Below are 23258 nucleotides of genomic sequence, written 5' to 3' on the forward strand. Positions count from 1 at the left end.
TCTAAAGAAACAGGATGCACCATCTGGGGCTCTGAAGAGGATTTCTCGGGGACGGTTTGCAGAGGCGAGGGTGGGCCAGAGGGAGGCTGTGGTCCTGAGGACACAAGGCCACCGTGGGCCTGGGGGCAGGAGGGAAAGAGTGTTACCAGAGTTTAGGGAGCATTTAGGCTGTGGTTCATCTCTTTCATGAGAACTTCGCAAGCCTGTTCCGATCTCTCTCCTGAATTGAACACAGAGCATTGGAAATGGGCAGGGCCCCTGAATGAGTCATCTTTGGTCATGGAGCCAGATTGCAGTTTGCTGTGAATAAACAACCAACATTTGTTGAATGAATATATAACTTACAAACTTGTCCAAGCAACAGTCACACTGCAGGAAAAACAAATCATCTTGAAGCATTATTTTTCTGAAAGGTCCAGATGTAAAGTTTTCAAATTCAGATGGTGGTTGCAGGGTAAGCCAGTTATTAATAGGATTTTCATTTAATGCTTAAAAACATAAGTCTCGATAAAGTAGTGTTGCCTAGCAATGTCAGGTTCTACCTGGAATAAATTTGTTGCACATTATCTAATTGGCTCTTCGTGACGACCTCCTAAGGCTACTTCCATTTGCCGTACAAATTAGCTCACCCTGGAGATGGTAAGTGGCTTGAATAGGGTCACCTCCCATTTCAGTATTAGGCTTGGCTACCATCTGCTGACCTAATATAGGGGTACAGTCTCTTACGTGAAATTGTGTGGGTCCTGTGTGCTTTGGATTGGGTTTATTTAGAATTTAGAAAAGTAGTTAATTTATAAGTGATGAAAATAGCATTTACTGTGGTGTGTGGGGAAAAATTCCTCGTCAAACTCATTATAATGATGCCATGCTGCTGCTGCTGCTAAGTCACTTCAGTCACGTCCGACTCTGTGCGACCCCATAGACGGCAGCCCACCAGGCTCTCCCGTCCCTGGGATTCTCCAGGTAAGAACACTGGGGTGTGCTGCCATTTCCTTCTCCAATGCATGAAAGTGAAAAGTGAAAGTGAAGTCGCTCAGTCATGTCCGACTCTTCGAGACCCTATGGACCTACCAGGCTCCTCCATCCATGGGATTTTCCAGTACTGGAGTGGGGTGCCATTGCCTTCTCCAATAGTGATGCCATAGAAATGTGTAAATATCCATGAAAAAGGGGATGTCTAAAGATTTTAATTAGCCTTTAAGTCAGTACAAGTCAGCTTTTGCTACCTGATGAGTTAGGGTAAACACTTGTTTTCAGAGGTCGAGAATTTTGAAATTGTGAATACAAAGGTATAACCGTCTCAGTGTCCTTCTATAGAAAGTAGCAAACAGAATTCCTCCCCTGCTTTCCTTTCCTTCTCCTTTTTCTCGTCTGATCAAAGTCCAGAATGATGGGCACCTGAGACCAGCAACAACCACAGCAGCTGAAGTGCATTGACTGCCATGCCAGGCACTCTGTTCTCATGATCTCCGAACAAACATAGCCTCTGCTGGCCCTGCAGCTCCTGGTATACCCTGGCCTTCGTAAATGAAGGAAATTGTTGTCCTCTGAAGCTGGCAGTTACCAAGTGTTGAAACCAGAACTTAAACCTACACTCTATTAACCACCATGCTTGAAGGCAGAGATTGTATCTCAGTCATTCTTGCCCCTTGCAACCCCTGGGAAAGTGACTCACAAAATATAGGTACTTGGTACATTATTGGCAAAATGATGAATTCATTTATTGATGATGTGGGGATTGGGTTGAAATGTGGCTACATGGTCAACTCTGGGGTGAGTTCAGGATGCTGGCAGGAGAAACGTGGAAAAAGCCCAGTAAAACTTGAAATTGTGGTCACCTGTGGTGGGGGTGATATTGTTATAATCACATCTGGAGCCATGGGCAACAGTGGGGCACAGTCACTGCTCAAAGGTGAGTCCTCATAGTTGGTGACTGTGGTCCAGGCGTTTTGGACTGAGTGGGATGAGGGGCAGCTTGGATGAACTCCAGGGAGTGTGCAGAGTGAGGTGCTGGGAGAGATGCTGGCTGGAGGGTGTGGTCCAGACAGTGGGAGGAACAGAACTGCCTTGCACCCTTGCTCTCTCCTGCCCAGAGGTGACATCTTGACTGTGTTGTTTTCTCTTTTCAGGGGGACCGTGGTGCGCCTGGGATCCCTGGCTCTCCTGGCAACCGTGGAGAGCCAGGCATGGCGGTCGCCGGCCCTCCGGTGAGTCTTTATTCACCCGGCACCTCCTTGCTCCAGGACACACAGCCGGGGCCTGCTGGGACCGCGGGGCCGCTCCTTTCCGGGCTGATCTGGTGGTGGGTCGTGATCCCTGGGTCAGTCAGGCTGTAGGCCTGTCCACTGTGGCTGATGCTGTTACTGTAACCTGGTGTATTTCTTATGGGAGTAAGGCCTCTGGGGAGACCAAGACGTGTCCTTTCAAAGAGGAGTGAGAGAACAAAGCTCATTAAAAAAAGAAAAGGGAGGAAAAAAGGACTCACTGTCCAAACTTGGCAAAACCTGAGTGGAAGCCAGTGAGCCTGAGCTGGTTGGGTGAGGGGTGTGGTCTTGGAGGAGTGACTTGCCTTCATGCTCTTTCAGGCAAAGGTGAGTTCATTATCCCTCTCCAATTAATATATCGCTGACGACATCAATAGAATCAAGAAAGGTTTTTTCTTTTTGTAATAATTTTATTTTATTTATTTATTTCTGGATTTGCTGGGTCTTCATCGCCGCGAGGGCTTTTCTCTAGTTCCGGCAAGTGGGGGCTACTCCGTAGTTGGGGTGCTCAGGCTTCCCTGTGGCGGCATGTCTTGGTGCGAGCACACAGGCTGCAGGGCACGTGGCCTGCGGCAGTTGGGGCAGTGGGTTCAGTAGTTGAAGCTCCCAGGCTCTAGAGCACAGGCTCAGCAGTTGTGGGCCATGGGCTTAGTTACTGTGGGACAAGTGAGATCTTCCCAGATCAGAGAGTGAACCTGTGTCTTCTGCATTGGCAGGCAGATTCTTTACCACTGAGCCACCAGGGAAGCCCCCAGGAGAGGATTTTATCTCCAAAATAAAATCCTGTGACGTGGTCTTTGGATTGGTGGTCTTGGTGGATAATTCACATCAGTCTACTAGGAAGCTCCAACACTCAGTGGTTTTCTGATATAGCTGCTAAACCTCACAGAATCCAAACTGCCCGTGTTTCATTGATGATGATGTCGTCGTCATCATCTTAACCCAGAAGCACGATCAGACTTTACTCCCAGTAAACGAAATCTGAATATAAACTGGAGCAACGCATGGCCTGGTCTCTGCCTGGTTTCTCATTCAAAAAACAGAGCAGCAGCGTGCCTGGTTTGTCTCTCAAAGAGCTTGAGAGGAAGCCTGGTGTATTACAGTGTGTGTGCAGTCACGGAGTCGCGTCCACTCTGCCACCCCGTGGGCTTTCTCTGGATTTCCCAGGCAGGAATACTGGAGTAGGTTGCTATTTCCTTCTCCAGGGTATCCTCCCGACCCAGGGGTCAAACCCACGTCTCCTGCTTCCCCTGCATTGGCTGGTGGGTTCTTTACGACTGAGCCACCTGGGAAGCGCCGTTACCCACAGCACCACAGTAAAAGCCCTTCTCCTTGCCCCAGTGCTGCTCTTACGCCTCTCACTCTCTCCCTGAAATTCCCCCCAGGGACCCTCGTCTGTGTTCTCTTCCTCCCAGGAATGACCACCTCGCTTCCACTCCACTCCCAGCAGTGGGGCTGCCTTCAAGGCGGGAAGACCAGTGCCTTGTGTCTTCCTAAAGGTCCCTGGAAAACAAGGAGAAGGCAGGTGGTATCCTCTTGGAAATGTCCAGTTTTAATCTATTTTTCTTAATTTCTCTGCTAAAATTTCTGATGAAAAAAAAAAAAACCCTCTCTTGCATCAGCTTTATCTTTTGTCTTTGGCTGTCTTTTACAATCTGTTGGTAACTAGAAGAAACAATATGGAAAAAGATGTAGTGAAGACATGCAGCAGGTTCAGGCTTTCTTTTTGTTTCAGAAATCCTGCTTTTAATGGGGCCTTCTCTGCCAGAGTCAGGATTCCGAGTCCTGCAGGCGTTAGCTGCTTAGAAGAGAAACTGTGATCTGGAGCGGTCCCACCATCATTTCACGGGCCTCTGCATATCCTGTCCACTCCCCAGGGATTCACCGTAGGAAAACCTTAATCAGAAAATCAGGCAGCAGAGGGGGATGCTTGTCGCCCCACCTCCCAACGCAGAGCCATGAAATCGCCCCTGAAATACGTCCCCACCCAAGTGATTCCACCTGAAAAGTAATTGGCTTCCTCCAGCCGAGAGGCCACAAGTCAACCGCTCCGGGTCCTTCCTCCACTTCCACTGATTAAAAGCTTCCGTGGTGGGTGAGACCTTATGGAGCTTCCATAAATCCTGTCTTTGGCTGCTGGCCCCGGCTCCTTCCCGGTGGCCGGGCCATATGTGTGAGGGTTCAGGGGGATGTGGAGGTGGAGCGGGGCTGATAACAGGGTGTGAATGCGCCCCTCATGCCCCCGGGCTCAGCAGCCCCCTGCCACAGGCTGAGTGGTCTGTATCTGGTGCTGGGTCTAGAGCGTCCACGTCCTCAACCCTTGCGTCCTGTGAAAGCTGGTTTATCTTTTGTTGAAGGCTGGGCTTCTGCATTAGCATCTCCCAAGATCAGAATTCAAGGGCTGAGGGTTTATTGGGGGAAATTATCTCAGAAATCACCCCTTGGGGAGTGGCATCCTCCCCTGACAAGGCCCTGGAGATGCCAGTGCAGCTGCAGAGGTGATCTACACAAGTTGGGGTGGAGCCAGGGTCAACTCCTGGTGGGAGTCAGTGAAGGCTGCTCCAGGGTACGGGGGTTAGGGGGCTGGAACTTGGGCTAAGCATCCCCTCATGGCTACAGATGCCCCAGGGCAGGCACCTCAACCAGAACCTACCAGGTGGGTGTGTGCCTAGAGGTGCTGGAGAGGGTCACTGAAGGTGTCTAGGGCTTCCCTGGTGGCTCAGTGGTAAATAATCCTCCTGCAATGCAGGATGACACAGGTTCAGTCCCTGGGTTGGGAAGATCCCTTGGAGGAGGAAATGGCAACCCGCTCCAGGTTTCTTGCCTGGGAAATCCCATGGACAGAGGAGCCTGGTGGGCTACAGTCCATGGGGTCGCAGAGAGTCAGACACCACTGAGTGATCACACTCATACTGAAGGTGTCTGCTTCTTCAGTGTTCTCCAGGTAAACTGTCTGAGGCTCAGAAGGTGAGGCGACTTGGCTGATGTCACACAGCTAGTCCAGGACCAGGACCATCGCTTCCAGTCCTCTGAAGCCAGCTCTCTTCCTCTGCTTCAGCTGGCCTGTGGCTTCCCCAGCGTGGGTGGGATTGCTCATTTCCATCACCTCCTCACATTAAGGCTAGGTTCCTCTGGTCCCTCCTCCTGTGGCTCTGTGCTCCAAGGCTTGGGCATCCAGGAGCAGCACTCACCCCACCTGGAAGGGAGCCCGAGCGAGGCTTTCTCTGCCAAGCTCTGCGCATCACCGGGCAGGGGACTGGATGGAGAGGCAATTGTTTGGCGTTTCAACTGCTCCCTTCAAGACATTAACAAAACATCCCTTTTATCTTAAGGTTGCCTGTGATCTTCCTTAGCAGGATCTGATAAGTTTGAAAATGACCCATTTAGGCCTGAGGGCAGATCAAAGTGCTGTTGAACTTCACTGAGCCTCTGAGCCTGAGGTCAGCGAGGGCGGGGCTCCCCCAGCAGCACCCCAGGACCCCGGCCTGAGCAGTAGTTTCTAGATCAAGGGTGTAGGGAGGGTTGCAGCGCGGTCATGTTGGTAGTAACACCTAGAAGCTTGCCTTGAACCTTTAAATGCCATAAAACTCCTCCCCTAACATCTTTTTCAGCCTCCGTTGCCTGGAATCACCTCTCATTTCTCTGTCTTCAGCGTTCCCTCTCTGGAGTCATTTGTTCTGACTTTGCCCAGACACTGAGGGTTCACATACAAAGAAAACGAGCTCACAGCCCTTTATAGACCTACAGACTGCGGGAGAGAGGAAGCATGGTGCTGATGATGTGGGAAAGCATCTGTCATGTTTCCTGAGTGGAGCCGTTCTTTTTCCCACTCCCCCCTCTTCCAGGGAGTAATAGAACAAGAATGGAAATGAAAGCCACTAAAAGCTGGAGCGCTCGTGACCACAGCTCACATGGCCTGCCCACTTGCAGTGTCCAGCTCTGAGCAAGATACCCACATCCATCCCCTCACTTAGCTCATGGGATCCTCTCACCCAGTCCTCCCAGCCACCCTGCCAAGCAGATCCTGTTCTCTCTTTCATTTTACGAATGAGGGAATTCACGTAAGAGATGTGACATTTGCCTGAAGTCATAGTTAGGACGTCGGGGAGCTAGGATTGGACCCCAGTGTTCTAGCTCCGAGCAGATGCCCTTAGCTGCTCTCCAAGCCAGGGCAGCAGTAGAGCAGGAGTTCACGTTTACATGGTCCTTCCTTGTAAAGTCCTGTAGCACCAGACTTGCCCGGTGGTGCTAGGGGTAAAGAATCCACCTGCCAAGGCAGGAGTCTCAGGAGATGCGGGTTTGATCCCTGGGCTGGGAAGATACCCTGGAGGAGAGCACGGCAACCCACTTCAGTATCATTGCTTGGGAAATCCCATGGACAGAGGAGCCTGGCAGGCTACCGTCCATGGTGTTGCGGAGAGTTGGACACGACTGAGTGACTGAGAACACACTTTCCTTCGTGCCAGGGTCATCTCACACTCTTCGCTGCTTTTGAACTACTGACCTGTGAGTCTCACTGTTGCTTCTGTTCGTATGTCTTGTCTCCTGGTTGAGTCCAGTTCCTTTGGTTCTGAGAACCACACCACCGCTCCTGCCATCCCCAGGTCAGGCTGGCCTGTTGCCCTTCTAAAGGAGTGTGTGCAGACAGGTAGCCCCATCTCACCCGGCTGCTACTTGGGGACCCCAGGCATTTCTCGGCAGTCACCCCAAGGACTTAGGACAGGTGCTGCAGCTTCATTCATGCCCAGTGCTCTCATCCTGTTCTGTGCACAGCGAGGTCCCCTGGGCTGCAGAGGAGGGGCTGTGCACTGCCCCGGACCCCAGGAATGTGCTCAGTCGCTTCAGTCGTGTCCGACTCTTTGTGACCCTGTGGACTGTAGCCCGCCAGGCTCCATGGGATTCTCCAGGCAAGAATTACTGGAGTGGGTTGCCATGCCCTCCTCCAGGGGATCTTCCTGACCCAGGGATTGAACCCATGTCTCTTACGTCTCCTGCGCTGGCAGGAAGGTTCTTTACCACTAGTGCCCCCTGGGAAACCCAGGCCCCAGGGCCCTTGTATAACCAGGAGCTGAGTACCCCAAATATCCTAATCTTGGCTTTTCGACTGAAGTCTCAGGGGGACTCCTCTGTTGTTGGAAGAAAAAAAGGTTTTAAATAAATTTCTACTCTCGTTTCCAATTGAAAATGCTCCTTTCTAAACTCAACAAGGCTTTCTGAGGTTCCTGTAATGGTTCCCAAGGCATACTGAGCACTTACACAAATGGGCAAGGCTCCCGTGTGTGGCTTCGCAACACATCACCTTCTGCAGTCTTCTCAGTGGTCCTAGGAGCCCGAGCTGTGATTGTTTTCAGCTTACAGATGAGGAAACTCAGGCTTGGAGAGGTTCAGACAGTGGGCCTGGCTCAGTCTGCTGATGAAAGGCAAAGCAAGTGTTTGAACCTGCCCCGGGAGCCCAGCATGTAGCGTGGTACCCATGAGCCTTTCAGATAAAAGATAATGGCGAATAAAATGGGCTGTGTCTTTAGATAGATATCTACGGGAGGAGGAGCAAGGTAGAGGGGATCAAATTTCAAGTTTAGATACCTATAAATCGCAATTTTTTAAATTGGTGAAACAAGATTTATTGTTAGGTCTTATGGAGCTTCTAGACTTTGCTCACAGAATAGCTCAGGGCTTCCTGGTCCCCGTGTTGCCTGTACACCCATACTTGGGCCTCAAGGCTGGAGCAAATTCAGGTTTGATCTTTCTGACAAGACTTCACAGGCTGTGTCCTTCCAGCAGGAGGTATCTGACGTCTGGTGGTGTCTTGTCTTGACGTGCACAGCCTTTGATGTCCAAGCCTTAGATCAATTAGCACATCAAGGCTTGCAAATTGGTGCTCTCTTAGTTCAGTCAGTTCTTTTATGTGGTAGCTCCAGTCCTTCTAGGTGGAGAGGTGTTCCCTCATTTTTCCTGTTAATTATTTTCAAATAACGACTTGGTTCCCTGGTATCTCACAAAGATGATCAGTGAGGTGTTTTTGGTTTTTTATCAATCATTTTGAACTCAGATTTAAACACATTCAGTTTGTTTTAATGTGCGGCAGATATTCTTCCTTTTGCTGTCCAGACTGTCTTATTTATGCAAATAGGAGCCTCTTCGGGTTGACCCTAAGTGCTTTTAACACATGCCTAGCAGTCTTTGGGCTTCCCAGGTGGCGCTAGTGGTAAAGAAAGTGAAAGTGAAAGTTGCTCAGTCGCGTCCAACTCTTTGTGATCCCATGGACTATAGAGTCCATGGAATTCTCCAGGCCAGAATACTGGAGTGGGTAGCCTTTCCCTTCTCCAGGGGGTCTTCCCAATCCAGGGGTCAAACCCAGGTCTCCCACATTGCAGGCAGATTCTTTACCAGCTGAGCCACAGGAGTAAAGAACCCACCTGCCAATGCAGATGTAAGAGATGCTGGTTGGTAGTTTCCCTGATCTTTGGAATGATAGAAGTTTCCAGATTTGAATATATTCCTTGTCCAGATCTGGGATCAGTCATTTCTCCAAGGAGTTGTAGTTCCTTTTAAGTGGAACACGGTTTCAAAGGCCAAAATATGTGTGTCGGGTAATGTGACTCATGAATAAAACCCATCAGAGGGTGTGATCTCAGAAATGGGGTCGCTATTGTGGAACACGTGTTTAGGCTTCAGATTTCAGACTGACACTGGGAAGTCGTTACACAATCCGTCCTCCACAGCACACTCCGCTATTTCTTAAAAGTATAGTAGCAAGATAGCTGTGGGAATGCCTGTTACGGGCCAGGCACCGGTCCTGTTCTCTACTTAGAGGATCTTCTGCTTCTGATCATAGGAGCCAAGGTGATCACCCAGCTTTGTGTTATAAATAAGGAAGCTGAAGCTCAGAAAAACAAATGTGCTCAAGCTCAAACAATTAATAATTGATAGAACTAAGATTTGAAATGAAGACCTTTTTGACAACCAATTCCGTCCTTCACATGTGGATGTTCTATTAAATGACAGATGAGAGGAATCCAACGCTTAGTCTGATGAACAAGTCAAATGCTTGAGGTGCATCTTGGAGTTCAATTTAGAAACAAAAAGTGCCTCTAAACTCTGGCAGCATTCCCCAGGCCAGTAATAAACTGTCCTTAAGCCCTCTCCTTGAGCAGTAAGTATACAGCCTCAGTAAGGAGCTACTATGGTAGGAATGACATTTGGATGAATGTATATTGATCCATGGGTACCATTGACCTTCAGCTTGACGAGAGCGTGAAAGCTCATGGAGGGGGAAGTGATCTGTGAGTCAGGGAGATTCCGGGTGGGACTCTGAGTCCGTTGTCTTCTCTTTAAGAAAAAAAATTTGTTTACTTATTTAAGTTCAGCTGCGCTGGGTCTTCATTGCTGCACGAGGGCTTTTTCTGGTTGCAGAGAGTGGGGGACGCACCCTGATTGCAGCGCTTGGGCAGCCCTTTGCGGTGGCTTCCCTTGTTGCAGAGTATGGACCCGATGTGCCTGGGCTTCAGTAGCTGAGGCTCTGGGGCTCCTGAGCAGAGGCTCGGGAGTTGTGCACACAGGCTTAGCTACGCTGCGGCCTGTGGAATCTTCCTGGACCAGGGATTGAACCCGTGTCCCCTGGCTGCCACGCCTGGTGTATGTGAGGCTCTCAGTAAATATTTGCAGAGTGCAATAAGGAAAGTATTTCATGTATTACTCTTAAAGAAATCTTCTGTGAGGGTTAAAAGGGCTGTTTGTGTTTCTTGAGAGGAGTTTTTAGGTTGATATGAGTAAAGTACTGGAGTAGGAAATGGCAACCCACTCCAGTATTTTTGTCTGGAAAATTCCATGGACAGAGGTGCCCACTGGGGCTCCATGGGGCCCCAAAGTCCATGGGGTTGCAAAGACTCCCACTACTGAGCACCCCACACTGACCCCCACATTGCAAGGCAGATTCTTGCCCACTGGACCACCAGGGAAGCCCGGAGCCCACTGTCTTCTTACCTGCTTGACTTGGTCCTCTGGAAGTTTCCCCTAGTTTAGTGCTCAGCTCTGCACTGAAAATGATGCTTATTTTATTTTATCAGGAATTTCTGGGACATATTTAATGGGCAGGCTTTTAGGTTACCTGGTCTGTCATGCTGTCTGGGACCTGTGCCTTTGTGTGAAGACTCTTCTCGCTCTTCGGATATCTTGGAGGTTCTCCCGGGTGCCGCTTCAGGGACACACAGGTGCCCAGGACCAAGAACGGGTGGTGGGACTCACTGCACCTGGAGAGTGACTCGAGATGTGGCTTGGGCTGTCTCTTTGTCTCTTCTGGCCTTAGTTTGATCATCAATGATGAGGATGATAACACTTGATTTTCAAGTTCTCATACCATAAAATTTTAATTTTAGCAGCATGCCGTGTGCTATGCTCTGCTGTGTCAGGCTATTCCCAGGGTGGTGCTGAGTCCTGGAGAGTGGGTGCTGAGCACCCCCAGGGCAGAGGAGAGAGGGCAGATGAGCCCAGAAGCAATGACAGTACCAGGCCATCCGTCCCAGATGGGGTGACCCAGGGGCTGGGGACCGGTTCTAACGAGCCTCCTGGGAGAAGCCTGGGAGATGCCCAAGGGTGCCGACATCTATACTGGGAACCCACCTGTGGCAAGGAGAACACGTCCAGGCAGGAGGGCAGGGCGGCATCTTCTCTGCAGATGCGAAGGCTTGTGGCCCAGGGCCAGTGCCGCTCACTCGGGGCCTGACACTCGACGCTAGTGCCTCAGGCAGGGCACGCATCTTCAGTGCAGCTCGGGAAGCCAGGTTGTAGGCTGCTCACACGTGTGGGATGGCAGACCGTGGTGTGTGTGTGTGCACGCACACACACATGTATCTGTATGTGTGCATGTGTGTGCAGGAAGGGGTACCACTGCAGCCTCAGCCATGCAGCCCACTCTGGGGAGTCTAGACGTGCCCCTTCCCCCACCCATCCCACCCAAGCAAGCAGGGCATGCAGCACAAGAATGCTGAAATGCAGGGTCCACTGCACACCAGGGCTAGAGATGGGCTAGGTGTCAGACACCCGCTGGCTGCCAGGATGGGGCAGCACCAGTGCAGGGCAGGTGGAGAAGGTTCCAGGAGGATCCCCACACACAGCAATAGTGGGTGCATGAGAGAGGGGGTGACACTGCCTTACACATGCAGGAAGCCATTAAAAAGAATGGCATTGCCATTTGCAGCAACATTGGGTAGACCTAGAGATTGTCATAGTGAGTGAAGGAAGTCAGGCAGAGACGTAGAAGTATCATATGCCATCCTTTGTATGTGGAATCTGAAAAGAAATGATACAAATGAACTTACAGAACAGAAACTGACTCACCGGCGTGTGGTTGCCTGGGGGAAAGGATTGGAGGAAGAAGGGATAGTTAGGTTTTGGGGTGGACATGTACACACTGCTGTATTTAAAATAGATGGCCAACAAGGACCTACTGTCTAGCACAGGGAACTCTGCTCAAGGTTATGTGACAGCCTGGATGGGAGGAGTCTGGGGGAGAATGGATACATGCATATGTATGGCTGAGTCCCTTTGCTGTCCACCTGGAACTATCACAACACTGTTAATCAATTATACCCTGATACAAAAATAAAAAGTTTTTCTTAAAAAAAGATGGGAGGGCGTTAGCTTTTCCTTAAGGACCCAGCCTTACATTTAAACAGACGTTTCACTTCCAGTTGGCTTACTTACTTGTTTGTTTGTTTCTTAGGGCCCCTCTGGACCACCAGGAGAAAAAGGTCCTCCGGTACAGTATGACTTAAATACAGGGCTGTGTCTTGATGGGAGAAATTATGCGCTAATCAAAGCCATTTGAAGTTGGAGAGGCCAGCAAAGACAGTAGTTTAAAAAACAACTTTAACGTTATACAGTGCAGACTCTCGAAGATACAGGCACTCACCTGTGGAATGGTGGAGTCGGGAGGAGGGTTGTCCAGTGCCCTGAGCTCCAGTGACAGCTGGGCAGACCGGCACTGCCTTTGCTTTTCGCCGCCTCTGCTTCCCTCTAGACGGACAGCTGTGGTTTCACGCATGTCATCACATTGCCAGAGGAAGTAATTTTGAATCCCAGCTTCACTGCCCCCAGCCACAGAGCCAGGAGCCAGTGAGGGTGCTCTTTTAATCTGTGAGGCAGGCGGGAAAGTCTAGGAAGATTACTGCAGAAAGTGAGATCCGTAATTGAAAGATGATTTGGGCCGACTCCCAGTACCATCTAGAAATTGTCAGCCAGGTGGCAACGATTTTCCAATAAAAATATCTAGCAGTCACCTGAGCGCCGGCCTCCGCACTGGTCCTCTCACAGGTCAGTGTGTCCAGCCAGCGGGCTCCTGAGGCTGGTAATCGACCCTGCACCCGGAGTGAGCTCAGGCCCGTCTCACTGCAGGAGTAAGAAGGGGGCTTGTGAAGGGGACCTGGGCAGTCAGCCTCATGGGGAAGGTTTTCCAGAGCGTTCTATCTGTGTGTTGAAGACAGCCAGTCCTCAAGCCCTGGCTGCTCTCAGGTACCTCTGTTCCATCAGATTGGTCAGTGCGCCAGGCGGTTGGACAAGGAGAACCAACCCCAGGCAAGGGGGCCCTTGGGTTTTGTTTTAAGTGTTGGGGGATGTCTTCTTTCTCTTCAGGGATCTCGAGGCCCGCCTGGGTTTCCCGGCCCCCAGGGACCAGCTGGCCAGGATGTAAGTAAAGGCAAGGGGTGTGGGTTGTGTCCCTGCCGACCCCCCTCCCCCTCCCCTGGCCTCCCTTGACCAGGAAACCCCGGGGGAGCTGCTTTTTGCACCGAGCCCCGCCTGCTCCCCCGGGAGCCTGTTGTGTGTTTGGCCTCTTTGTCCACGGTGGCCTCTAAGCGTGTGTTGTCTGCTTGCACTTCTTTTGCTTCTGTGTGATGCTGTCAGAACTGTGCAAGTTCCTGGCTATATCCCACACAACACCTCCTGCTGTTCTGCCCTCCTCTCTTTCAAAGTTGGTCCTTCTGCCTGTGTTTGGAAAAAGACGGCCTGAGTTGAAGATCAGATGTGTGAGTGTGTGTCTACATGTGCACACACACGTACGCACTTTCAATTTTGTGTTTGGCAAGGAGTTCTGAGAGGGGTGGCTTACTGTTCTGAACATTTGCCCCGGTTGATATATTCTGAGAAGCTCTGGGTCTTCAGCTGAGGTTGGAAGCTGTGAGTTTTTGTTGGTGCCAGTCTTCACGGTCGGGTGATCTGTTTTCTCCTGAGTTGCACTTGGCAGATAGAGAGGTTGAGGGAGAGAGTGGGCAGAGTGGATCAGGATTATGTGCTTAACAGAGTTAATGTTGTTCTTTCTTTCTTCTTTTAGGGTGTACCAGGAAATCCAGGAGAAAGAGGGCCTCCTGGCAAACCAGTATGTCATCTAACTGTTCTGGATGAATCTTGACCATCAGGGGTTCAGCCAGAATAAAATGCAACTCGGATGGCTCAAGAAGCTTTAAGAAGGGGCTTTTTACAAAGCTGTGGGCGGAGGGAACTAATCAGAGGTGGCTGTGATGCCCAGAGATAAACACAGAAGCCAGTACCACCGTGCACCCATCTTCAGAGCCAAGAGAAAGCGGGAACGGTGGGGACGGGGCTGCCAGATGGGAGCGGAAATTGTGGGTTCAAAGCCACTGCCAGGAAACCTGGCCAGAGGCTGGGAGGGAGCAGTGCCCCCACCCCGGTTTCCCCGTGTGCTTCTCTTTGGGCCAGCTCACCTGAGCGCCAGAGGCAGGTGAGTCCCTGATACCCCCAGGACTTGGAGCAGAAAGGGATGGATGGGGACCTGGGGGTGAGCAAATGGACAGGAGCCACTTCTTGTCCAGGGCTAGTTCCTCACTGGCCTGGGTCCTGACCTTTTTCTCAGTAATGTCAGTTCCTTCTGGTTTCCCCGCATTAGAATAGAAGCTTCCTTTCCTCTCTCACAAGGAGAGCTACCGGAGCTTGCGCAGGACGAGAGAGTCCTGAGCGTCTGGTCCCAGGCAGCATGGCCGGGCTCTCAGCTCCAGCAGGCTTCCCTCGTGTGCAGTGCATCCCCTCTGGGAACCCAGCCCCCAGATTAAGTTACCAACGCCAGAGATGCTCCGAAGGCTTAGCCAGCTAACCAGGCTATCGGTGGGCCCTCCAGGGAAGGAGCAGTGAGGATGAGTGGGTCTGGGTGGGCAGGTGGGAAGATATAGGAGAAATCAGCCCTTTGAAACCTGCTGCCTGAGAAGGAAGAGACAGTGGCAGCCACGACTGGGGAGTCCCAGGCCTCGAGACTGGTTTCAGACTGGATCTCCCCTGGGCAGAGGCTTACCCTCAGGATGGCCGTCTGTCTGCTCTGCGAGCCCGGCCTGCTGCAAGTGTCAGTCAGGCAAAGACCCAAGACCTGGAGGCCCCTGAGGGCGTTAGCATCTGTCTCTGCCTCGTCCAGGCTGCTGGGAACAGCAGACACCTGGACGGGCACCCTGGTCTCCTAGAAGGGTCCTGAAACTTCACTAAACTTGCTGGAGGTTGAGGGTACTTATTCATATGCTCCTCCTCCTTCACGGAGTCAGATTTGCAGCAGCCAAGTAAAGCTCACAGAATCCACCCTGATACCCAAGTGCCAGGCCCTGGTGAAGTGAGTGGAAGAGTAAGGTTCAGGCCAAAGGCTGAAGGGGTTCAAATGACCTCTGCCAGATCCAGACCTTGATACCTCTGCAGAGGGAAGTGCATCCACAGAGTCCAGCGGACAGGATGGGCTCACCTTGACGTGACTCAACTGGTTTCCGGCAGAGACTGAGAGAGCATCGGTCTCTCTTGACTACCTTTAAGTTCACAGAACACCCTCCCCCAACGTGGTCCCAGGTACTGCTGTCAGGGTCTCTGGTCTCGATAATCAGACGAGTCACATTCTCAGGGGTCCCCAGGACCCCCTTCAGGTTCAGTGACTCACCAGAAGGGCTCCCAGAGCTCAGGAGAGCTGTTACACTCAGGATGATGGTTTATCCCAGGGAAGGAGCCCCCAAGACATGAGGCTGAGGCCTCCACGTGTCCCCTTCCCACACTCGGCTCTCCCAGAAGTTGTGTGTAATCTGAATCCATGGAGGTGACCCTGAGTGGTCTGAAATTCAGCGGGTGTTGCCATCAAGGGACTCTTACCCAGACCAGGCATGCCTCCCTGGGTGGTCTTGGTTACTCTACCGTCTCCCGTCCTCCCAGAGGTCAGACTGGCCCCAGGCCCCCAGCAAGGACACTGTTAACTGCATGGCCCAAGGCCCTGGGCAAACAAAGGCACTCTTATCAGGGAGGGCATTCCAAGGACTTAGTACATCTCTCCAGAGCAGCCGGGGCCAGACCTGTCTTGGGAATGTGCAGGGTTGGGACAACCAAGGCCTTTCCTGCAGTCACCAGCCCTCCAAGGGTGGACAGTGGGCCCTGGGCGGGGTTCCCCCAGGGCTGCATCCCTAGAATCCCTGTAACAGGAGTCCCCTGTCTACCCTCGGGTGCTCTAGAAGCAGAGCCTCTGGTGGGGATTCTTGTGCCTAGTGATTGATTAAGGTGAAACCTGTTAAGATTGAAGAAAACAGGGCATGGTGAGGGAAGAGGCGGTCAAAGCTGGGGGTTCAGCTGGAATCTAGCCTCAGCCTGATCCCACAGGGAGCTCTCGGGTGTGAGCAGCAAATAGAGCTAGCCCGTCAAGAAGCGGTTCTTACTCACCTCCACGTTAGCCCGTCATCAGTGGCTGTGTAGCTGACATCTCTGTGACCAGCCAGCCAGCATCCTGGCAGCAGGTGGTCGGTGCCCAGGAGGTAACGACGGCCTGGGCAGGGCACAGACTCTCTCTCTTCACCCCAGCACTTCCCTCCCATCAACAACCGACTGGCCACTGCCCCCGCACGGGCCTTGCTCCTGTGTATTCAGGCCTCTCTCTGGAGGCCCACAGAAATGGATCACAACAGGGTGTTAATTAAATTATCCCCCAGGGCATGCTGTACCTAGACGGGAAATCCACCCCTTCTTCTCTCTCTTCTAACTGATGCCCAGCCATGCTCATAGAGCTTTAACAACTCTACAGAGGGCTCAAATGACAGCAGAAAAATAGCCCCAAGAATACAAGGCCAGCAGTATAAAAATCTCCCAATTTGTAAAAGAAGGGAAAAAAAACCTCCCAATTTGGACAGTATAAATCTTGCATTATTAACTTGCCTGAAGAAAACACGCAATGTCAAAATAAAACCCCTTTCCCCTTTTAAAGTTTTACTCAATTAGCGTGTAGCATGGGTTGGCCTTCCTCCCCAGGGTCGGTCTCCGATAACTAAGGGTATTCTAGGCTTTTTCCAGCAGATGCAGCCTAGGCAAGCTTTCCCTGCAGGCGAGGGGCCCCTTCAGAACCGCCGACTCTGACTCAGCCCGACCCCAGTTTGTCTCAGGTGGTGTCCTCTTGCAACCCAGGGCAGTGATTGAATACTTGAGCATTTCAGCTTGGGAAGCATGACGTACACCCAGCCAGTGCCAAGGTTATCCTGTGCGAACTTACACAATGCCTCTGCCACTGTCTGAAGCCACAGGATGTGGCAGAAACCCCATGGAGTCAGGGAAAGTGGGGAAGCCAGGAAATTGTCTCTGTAACAGGCTAGACTGGATAAACCTGGACTCAATCAGAAGGAAGCAGCCACCACAAGTCTAATAGTGGTCCCAGGCTTCCAACATTCTGGAGGAAGCCTGCCATCTTCCCTCTGCACCGTGGGCTCTCTGGCACTCCTTGTCCACTGCGATGTGCAGAAGTGTGCAGAGCAGCACGCCAGTCTCCAGTCCTTACCTAAGAATCCCTCGTCCCTTCAGCGTCTGCCTTTGCATTTCCATTTTCCTTCCCAGCTTCCTGTCCCTTGCACCCTGGGGTGAACCCAGCCTCCACTCCACTTGGGCTCTGGGCCTGCCATGGTCATAACACACCACTTCCCAACTCACTGTGGGTTTGAGTGTGAACTCAGGGACCTGCAGACTCCTTCACACCTTCAGAGGCTTTGTAATTACTCCTGATTTCTGAACTCCCCTCCTGAAGTTAGAGACTTCCAACTCATAAAGACGAATGAGGCTTAAAATGCTAGTTCACCTGGGGGAGCTGAAGGAATTGCTTTAGGTTCATACTAGATGTGAATAACAGCGGCAGCTATTACCCACCTGGAGTAAAGGACAACCCGCCCCCTTCGTCTTCCACAGTACCCATAGGACCTGCTGGTGGTGATGGAAGGGGGAGGAGGGGCCAGCAGGAGAGAGAGAGGGCCAGGAAGGCGGGGACCAGAAAGTCTGATGTTAGTTAGGACAGCTCAGAAGAGTCTGCCTGTGGTTCCCAAGCGTGGGGCGTAGACCAGGCTCTTTGTGTCCTGTGTAGACATGTCACCTGTTACAGTCACATTTTGAAGGCTGCTCGCTGCAGAAGCATGGAATATGCAGTGTGCACTTGTGTGTATGTATTTATTTATTTTTACTTTGACAGGGCCCCTCTTCAGTACTGTCTCCAGGGGACGTAAATCTCTTGGTGAAGGTAAAAACATAAATGTGCATGCCTTTTGAGAGTTGTGACGGGGAGGCTGGCGATGTCAATGATGTGGTCTTTTTTTTTTGGTCTGAGCAGAGTATAAACAACTATAACAACATTTGTTGAGAACATGCCGTGCCAGCAGTGCGCTAAAATCCACTGTCCAGCACAGAAGCCACTGGCCACATGTGTGAATTTAAACTTGTTTAACTTAATGAAAAAAAAAAAGATTCCGGTCTTTGGTCACACTAGCTACATCCTAAGTACTTACTGGCCACCTGTGGCTAGTGGCTGTCTTATTGGACAATAAGATCCGTTGTCACGGGAAATCCTTCCGGGTGGTACTATGGTTAACGCTTCACGTGCATCTCTCGTGTCTACAATTGCTCCATGAGGTTGGTACCATTATGTTCTCGTTTTGCTTGTTAGTCGCTCAGTCGTGTCAGACTCTTTGAAACCTCATGGTCTGCAACCTGCCAGGCCCCTCTGTCCATGGGATTCTCCAGGCAAGAACACTGGAGTGGGTAGCCGTTCCCTTCTCCAGGGGATTTTAAGGCTATGCTGGTGTGTTTTTGGTGCAGTCAGTTAGCACATCCAGCGATTAACCGAAAGGTTGGTGGTCTGAGCCCACCCAGGGATGTGTGTCAGCCTTTATAGGGCTTCCCTGGTGGCTCAGACAGTAAAGAATTGGCCTGCAATGCAGGAAGCCCGGGTTTGATCCCTGCATCTGGACTATCCCCTGGAGAAGGGAATGGCAACCCCCTCCAGTATTCTTGCCTGGAGAATCCCATGGACAGAGGAGCCTGGTGGGCTATATAGTCCAGGGGTCGCAAAGAGTCAGATAAGACTTAGTGACTAGCTCTTTGTTTATTAGAAACCTGAGTCACCATGAGGGTCAGCGACTTTCTGGGAATAGAATCCACTCCTCAACGAGTCCAGAGACTGACTTTGGACCCCACACAGGACTGCATCCTAGGGTTCTGAAAAGACAGTCCTGGGCAGAATCCAGCAGGTTGGGTGAGGATCCTGCTGGTGCCAGGTCCAGGGCACAGGTGCCGAGCGGTGAGTGAGCTGCTGGGCCCTTGGCCAGGTGGAGTCTGGATCTGAGCGCAGACGGAGCTCATCGTCAGAACCACAGCACCCTCTCCCCGGGGGGTGGGGGACGTGAGCTGAGAGAGCTCGGTTGAGATAGGGCAGAGAGTTGGCTGCCTGGGAGCTCGGCCAGGGACCTCGGGTCTTGAACGGAGAAGAAGGGGGACAGGCAGGACAGAGTGGGGTAAGATCCATGTTTCCAGAAGAGCGGTCCTATGGCCACACACGTGGGGGACCATTTGCTGCCTCTGTTCTCAGCCTTGGTCTGAACTTTGGGTGGAGCCCGGCCCTGCCTTTTGCGTGACCACCCCCTCCCTCATCTCCTGTCTTCTAAAAACCACTTGGGAGGCATTTGAAAGCACCCGGTTCGTGCATGAGAGCAAGGGAGGAGAGCAGAAGGAGAAAGGAAACCTCAGAAGCCTGGGACTTTTCATCTCTCTACACATTGAGAGGCCTTGATGGAAAACGATACATTTTACTTAAAAATGAGGAGTGGAGCAATCTTTCTTGATTTTTACTGACAAGAGGGAGTTTTTTTTTTTTTTTTTTTTTTACAACCAGGACATGGCAAGAAATCATTATCTATTGAAGTCCTATTTAGTACAGGCTTTTTAGTCTAGGTGATTTTTCTCTAATTCTGTCCCACTGGGAAGGCATTGGATTTGCCTCAGTTCTTGTCCCCCACCTCCCCTTAAGGATTACAGCCTCAAAGTGTCCCAGTCTTTAAGGCAGAGATAACAGGAGTGACTGCTGTGTGCTTTACAGCTGCAGCATTGAAACAGACGTTTAGTCAAATTGATACTTCTGACCTGCCAAAGGATGTAGCAGCCAGGAACTGCGAGAGAATGTGAGCACCTACATTCAGGGCAGTACCTGAGACTCCCTGGCCTTCCAGAGCTGTGCTTTGCCTGGAAACTCTGTAGAAGGGAGCCTGGCCCTCATGGGTTTGCCCAGGTCTGCAGTCACTATCCTGGCTCCCTAGTTGATAATCACCCACTGCCATCTTGATGTCAGTTAAAGCCTGATGGGGTGGCTGTCGAGTGGGGGAACCCTCTCTTGCTGAGAAGGCATCTTTCGTTACAGAAAATTTGCCTCCTCCTGGTCATTGGAAGACTGCCTGAGTAGAAACTTTGTATTCTAAGAGTTCCCGTTTACTAAACTTCCATGGTTGGATCTGTGCCCGAGAGGTCCTCCTCAAGGCCTCTCCTTTAGACGATTCCCAGGATAAATATTGTTTCACCCAGTCCCTGCCAACAACCCAGTTACTGTTATCATTCAGTTGCTCAGTCCTGTCTGACTTTGTGACCCCATGGACTTGCAGCACGCCAGGCTTCCCTGTCCTTCACCATCTCCCAGAGTTAGCTCAAATGCATGTCCATTGAGTCAATGATTCCATCTCATCCTCTGTCATCCCCTTCTCTTCCTGCCTTCAATCTTTGCCAGCACCAGGGTTTTTTCCAATGAGTCAGCCCTTCACGTCAGGTGGTCAAAGTTTTGGAGCTTCAGCCTCAGCATCAGTCCTTCTGATGAATATTCAGGGTTTATTTCCTTTAGAATTGACTGGTTTAATCTCCTTGCTGTCCAAGGAACTCTCAAGAGTCTTCTCCAGCACCACAGTTTGAAAGCATCAGTTCTTTGGTGTGCAGCCTACTTTATAGTCCAAGTCTCACATCCATACATGACTACTGGAAAAACCATGGCTTTGACTAGATGGACTTTGGGTACTATCACCTGCTGCCTTTTGCAGAGCAGGAGGTGGCAGGGATGGGCCAGACACTTGTTCAAGGTGACAGAGCTGCACGGTGGCAGAGCCAACACTCACTCCCAGTGTGACCAGCTCCAGTTCCTCATGCCCTCGACCCCTCTGCTACGTGACCTCATCTTTGCGTGTATCCAAGCTTCCTGACGACCACCTGATGCAGGACAGGCAGGTAGTGAGTTCCTTGGCTGTCAGCTCGAGGTTTGAGGTATAGGCTACACGCTTGGCATGAACGTGCACTGAAGGTTCAGGAATCCAGCAGAAGTTCGTGTGAGATGATCTGGAGATGATTTCTGTGCCTGGCAAGAGACCGCAGCATCCCTCCAGGGTTATGCAGTTTTGAGCGCTTGCTTGGTCTGCTCTCCTGCACCAAATACAATGACACAGGGTTTGCTGAAAATGTCTCAGGAAATAGGAAGGGGATGGAGACAAAGGGGAGACAAAGGGGTCTGCATTTACACACTGGAGCTTGCAACATGTTAGATGCTTCACATGTATTAAAATTTGCACTCTCTCCCAAGTAGGAGAAAGAGCCTTGTTAACAGATATGGAAGTGGACTCAAAGGAACTAAAGTGGCTTGCCTGAAATGACTCAGTTAAGTGGAAGAGTTGGGAGCAGAATTGATGATCAGGGTCATCTCTCTAATCTGCCAGTGGGACAAAGGGAGGAAAAATCACAGCTGAAACCACAGGGATGTACATGGCAGCTGAAACTCCTGTGTTCTCGCCATGTATTTCTCCCTAGAATCTGAGGTTCTCATCTCACAGATAGGGAGACTGAGGCTTGGAAAGGTGTAGCCGTGAACCCCAAGTGGGCAGAGGCTTCACTGTGGTGTGGGCAAGCCTGTCCAGCTGGACACAGAACTCTGGCTGGTGATGGGGAGGGAGAAAATTCCACCTGTGGGTCCTCTTGAGTTCTGTGATGGGACTAAAAATTGACACAAGGCATTAAGAGGAGCAGAATAAGCTTTAATTTGTGCACATGGAGGTCTCCTAGAAATGAGACCTAAAAAGTGGCCAAACAGGCAGCTTTCATACTTTGTAGGTAAAGACATAAGACATTTGTGAGGAATTGACAGGGCAAAGAAACATAGGCTCTGGGTGCTTAATTAGTGAAGACTTTAAGCAGAGCTTGGGTTCAGGGTAGTAAATTAAAACTGAAGATTTATACAGGCTTCTTGGCCCTGAAATCCCTGTTTCTGGGGATAAAGGTGTCCTCCCACTTCCAGCTGCAGGGAGGGCCCCTTTCACGTGAGAGGTTTATTTCCTGTATTTTGGTTTATTTCCTGTTTTAGGGAAGACAGAAGTATCAATGTCTGTCTTACACTGACCATTTCTTAAGTAACTTTAATTCACAGTAGTTAATATGCCACTGAGATGTGTTTGGGGGCAGTCCGCCTGGGTCCCAGTGCTAGCATCCACATGACTGAGGTGTCCCAGGTCCAGGGGCTGGGGTCCCACGGGCACAGAGGCAAAGGGAGGCTTGGTGGGAGAGCGGGTCGGGGGCTGGTCTTGCCCTGCGCACTGGATTCCAGGACCGGGTCTGTATGTTAAGTCCAGCCCCCTCTCTAGCAAGTCTGGGGGCTGCCCTGGCCATCAGGGAACAATGCTCACAGGATGTGTGACTATGACATGCTCAGGCTGACTTAACCATGCCAGAAATCAACAAGAAGTGAGAAAACAGTGAGATCTTGTCTTAGATGTGATCACTTTCTGCTGTGGATCCCACTGTACCTCCAAGTCCAAAAATTCTTAGTGTCTGGAAGTCCTTCTGCAACCAGCCTAGCTCTGCTTCCATGCATCCTGTGTCTGGGGTTGCCCTATTTCACAGATATATCCTATTTTAAGCAACTATAGAGACTGTCTAGGAATAGAAGAGTTTCTCCCTAGCCTGCCACCATTCCAAACAGCAGCAACTAAAGACAGTGCCCTTCAGCTCACCTCATTTGCCATTTCTTCACATACCCAACATTTCGTTCCCCTCAACATTTCAACCAGCTTCTGGGAGGTGGCCCTAGGCGTGTGAAGGTCAATTGGTGGTGGTTGATTGGGTCGGCTGGGCCCCTCACGGAGCTCATGCTCTGTGGAAGATTATTTGCTATAAATCAGACATGCAGAGATAAAGCAACTCTACTTCTGTTCTCAAAGAGCTCACACATTTTTTTTTTTGCTTGATGGGGACGGCATGGAGCTATAAAGAGACCACTCTATAGTGAGACAGGTGCTTCTGTAACAGGAGGTTCTCAGGGGCAGAAGCATACCCCCAGTGTGAAGCAATCAGGAGTGCTTCTTGGAGTAGGACACCTCTAAAGAAACATCAAAGATTGAGTAGGCGTGAGCACCTGAAAGGAAGGTGGACTGCTCAGAGATGCTTTTTGTTGATGAAAGCCCGTCCATCCTGAATTAGAGATCAAGATGAGTGCCAGGCTACCTGAGACATCACCCACTGTGAACGTGAGCAAGTCTTGGCCCGTCTCTCCAGTGGAGCAGCCCAAGGCCCGAGTTAGCACATTTGCTTGGGTCAGTTGGTGCCATGGATCCGTGAGCTCTTCAAGACAGCTGTTTACTGTGGTCTTGAAGCAGAAGAGCGCCGTGCCCAACAGCGAGGGAGCCACTGGCTGAGTATGTGAATTCATAA

The 23258-nt window shown here is 51.0% G+C and overlaps 1 protein-coding gene across 3 annotated transcripts in view; it reads left to right on the plus strand.

Moving 5' to 3' along the window:
- The window catches only part of COL22A1 (collagen type XXII alpha 1 chain), a 225838-nt gene that overhangs the window by 154752 nt on the left and 47828 nt on the right, over window positions 1-23258 (plus strand). For all 3 annotated transcript variants that reach the window (XM_061438524.1, XM_061438526.1, XM_061438525.1), the window contains 5 exons: window positions 2130-2207; window positions 11986-12021; window positions 12894-12947; window positions 13591-13635; window positions 17728-17775. In XM_061438524.1, the coding sequence (XP_061294508.1) occupies window positions 2130-2207; window positions 11986-12021; window positions 12894-12947; window positions 13591-13635; window positions 17728-17775 (261 nt within the window). The remainder of the gene's footprint in view (window positions 1-2129; window positions 2208-11985; window positions 12022-12893; window positions 12948-13590; window positions 13636-17727; window positions 17776-23258) is intronic.

This window comes from Bos javanicus, chromosome 14 (genome assembly GCF_032452875.1).
Source record: "Bos javanicus breed banteng chromosome 14, ARS-OSU_banteng_1.0, whole genome shotgun sequence".
Lineage (NCBI taxonomy): Eukaryota > Metazoa > Chordata > Mammalia > Artiodactyla > Bovidae > Bos > Bos javanicus.